The sequence below is a fragment of the Archocentrus centrarchus genome, chromosome 18 (assembly GCF_007364275.1).
Source record: "Archocentrus centrarchus isolate MPI-CPG fArcCen1 chromosome 18, fArcCen1, whole genome shotgun sequence".
Lineage (NCBI taxonomy): Eukaryota > Metazoa > Chordata > Actinopteri > Cichliformes > Cichlidae > Archocentrus > Archocentrus centrarchus.
Genome location: NC_044363.1, coordinates 1,303,538 through 1,306,888, shown reverse-complemented (window position 1 = coordinate 1,306,888; position 3,351 = coordinate 1,303,538). Strand labels below are relative to the sequence as shown.

Sequence of the window (3,351 nt, the reverse complement as noted above, 5' to 3'; positions counted from 1 at the left end):
TCAAGCTTGAAGGTCTTTAATGTTTGATTATTTATTGATCTTCAGTAACATAACATTTACAAAAAAAATTATAGAAGATTTTATTGATAGACAAGGATGATACAAAGAACAAAAACAAACAAGTATACAATTGTGCTTTTCTGCATGATTGTTGTATCATTTTGATCTTCACCTTCAACCTACACTGAAGTTATAAAATCATTTACTGGGAAAATAACCATGGCATCATGAACATGTGCATGCGTTATTATACAGTTCATAAAAAGATCTCAAGAGAAGAACATCTTGTCAACAAATGAGACACGTCCAATTCTACCGCTGTGTGTTGTTCTACTGCTTTACACTGTAGTACACACATTCACTCCAGGTGTGATCCCTCTGACTTCTTGATCTGTTGCTCAGGTTGACACTTAAGGCAGCAACAAAGATCTTTTCTGCCACTTGGAAACCCTGGCAACAAAATATTTATTAATATAAAAAGATTGATTTTTATGATAGTAAATGGTAACTGAACTGTAATAAGTCACCTTTGCATCTGCTTTGAAGGGACTGGCTTCAGACTCTGCAACACAGAAAATAAAAGCTGTTGGATTCAAAATTCACAATTATGGAATAAGCTGTGAGCTAACAACAAAACACCAGTTACCTGAAGATTTACGGCAGCATTTCTGGCCCATCATACACAGTGTGAAAGCCAGCAATACACACAGGATGGAGGTGAACGCAAAGGCACTGCTCCAGAATGGCGAGAAATAAGCACCAGCATCGTCTGCAGGAAGTCACATATCAGAAACAGACCTTTCATTACATTTTCTGGTTTTAGAAGTTGAGTGGGAACTACTTTTAGTGAGCTCAGTCATGATGTTACTCACGTTCAAAGTCCAGCTTGGTCCCATTTCCAAACAGTATGTGTCCACATGAAGCAACAGCACAGTAGTAGGTCCCAGCATGAGAAACATTCAGGTTATTCATCGGCAGGTTGTAGACACAGGTGTTTGTTTGTGTGTCAGCTTTCCTCTCACACTGATCATTTATGCCTGCATGGGTGTAAATGAGTCCTGGATGGGATTTTTCTGAGCGTTTGAACCAGTAAATGCTCTGTTTTCCACCACATGTCAGGGTGTGGACTGTACAGTTCAGAGTCACAGAGCCTCCTGGCTGGAGGGTCTCAGAAGATGATTGAAGGAGCAAAGCTTGGACATTTGAATCCGCATCTTCAACAATGACAGTAATGCTTTCTAAAAATATTAAAATGTTTAAATAGGAGCTCATACAGTAGTAAGTTGCTGAGTCAGAAATCTGTAAATCTGCGATCATCAAGTGGTTTTTGCCATTTTTCGTATCCAGTGTGAAGCGTGGATTGTTCCTGAATTCACCATAAAAAGTGCTGTTTTCATATGTATAGAAGGTCGAGATGAGCTTTGGTTTTTGCCCAAGTTGTTGTTTGTACCAGTAAAGCCTCGCAGCGACATCACCTTTGTAGAAACAGTTCAAAGTCAAGCTGTCACTCGTTTTGCATGACAAAAAACTACTGTCCTGATGAACACATGTGGGCCGCTTTACATCAGTCATATGCGCTGAAGGAAATGAGAGACAAAGCAAATGGCAGGCAAAATTCAGCATAAAAAAACTTGCATATAAAAGAGGAGACATGAAACAATGTTACAAGTTTCAGCAACAAACATTCAACTCACCAAGATCCCCAGAAAACAGCATTGTGAGACAGAAACCCAAGAGTGGAGATGCCATGGTGCTGAAATAGTTGTGTGTAAAAAAAGGAAGGAAAAGGGTCTCTTCTAGTCTTTATAGGCAGGATGTGTTTGATTGGCCGACTAAATGTGACACTGCACTGAATGTCCTACTTACAAAACACAACGTGCTCACTGGAAACCATGGTATTAAGGGGTTTTTTCCCTTATTTGAAAATGCTGACATCCTTTTAAGATGCACAGAATAAATATTTTCATTGTATTTATTTTCTGTGAAAAAATACATATAAATAGATAAATAAATAAGATGAAGATTTTCATACAACCTTCACTGATGGCCAGGTTTTGGCAGCTGATTCTTACATTTTGGGGAACAAATAAGATACAGTCATGAGTATTCGGGTGTACCTGCTAAGTACACCAGATACTAGATAATAGAGAGTATAGCAAAAATAAATTACTTCATGCCTCAGAACATAATAATAATAATAATAATAATAATAATAATAATAATAATAATAAAATACAAAAAGAAAGCCAAGGTGGTGATTTTGCAAAGATTATCAAGTTGAATTTCATGAAAATTGGTGTTTCATGCACAGCTAAATCATTTGTTGAATTTTGGCCAGGATCTGAATTACTTTCCTTAAAATGATAAAACAGGACATTGACATTGGGGAAGGATCCACTCTGAGTCTTCCACCAGCTAGAACAGAGAAGTTAGGAAATGTACATGCAAAAATGTATTACTTTTACTGTTTAGCTTGCAAGACAAGTACCTTCACTTCTATATTCAAGAATAAACAGAAATACAGAAAGTTAGTGAGGTTTTGAGATTGTCACTGCAGGATCTTGTATTACAGAGCTGATATAAGCATATAAATAAGCTGATAATGACTTCATTGTTTTGAGTGTTTTATTGGTTTTGACTTACCACAGCATATTCTTGTACATGCCTGACATCCTGTCAAAAACAGCAAATGACACAACACTGACAGAGGTAAGAGTACAAGATTTCAGATAAGAGGTTTCTTGGTAAGAAATAAAAAAGTTAGAATAAGGTCATATCCTGCTTGAAACCACAAAGATCAACAAGATCAGTGACAGGCCCCTGAATGTACACGTTACTAAAGCTTGCCTAAGCTTAAGAGACCTTATTTTTGAACCACAAACCACTAGAAAGACATAAATGATCTAAAGACTGCTATCGAAAAACTATTTCCAAATCCACAATACATCTTCAAAGAGATCCTAACTAAAAAAAGAATAGAACTCTAGTTTGACTCGTTGCACTTATTCCTCCCGAGTTTTTGATCTTTCTGGATATCTTACACCACATGTGTCAAACTCAAGGCCCGCGGGCCACATCCAGCCCGCGATATAATTATATGCGGCCCAAGAGATAATTTGATATAGCTGTTATCAGAGGTGGCCAAAGTACTCACATTACTGGTTCAACTTCTGTACTCAAGTAAAAGTAAAAAAGTACGGGCTCTGAAATCTACTCAAAGTAAGAAAGTAAAAGTCGCTCCTTAGAGGATGTTTCTACCTCTTTCTTACATCTTCCTCCATCTGAGTGATGTTATCGCTCATTCTTTGCTCTCCCTTAAAATACAGCAGCTGTTCTTTTAGCTAGCAGACA

The 3,351-nt window shown here is 37.4% G+C and overlaps 1 protein-coding gene across 1 annotated transcript; it reads right to left on the bottom strand.

The window, feature by feature from the left end:
• Positions 1–212: 212 nt before the first annotated feature.
• LOC115797265 (uncharacterized) lies at positions 213–1,756 on the bottom strand. Its single transcript, XM_030753793.1, has 5 exons — positions 1,695–1,756; positions 873–1,577; positions 647–769; positions 528–562; positions 213–450 (listed from the first exon to the last, which is right to left on the bottom strand). Exons 1-5 carry the CDS (start codon positions 1,747–1,749, stop codon positions 331–333), a joined length of 1,038 nt encoding a protein of 345 aa, XP_030609653.1. The 5' UTR covers positions 1,750–1,756; the 3' UTR covers positions 213–330.
• Between the last annotated feature and the right edge of the window lie 1,595 nt (positions 1,757–3,351).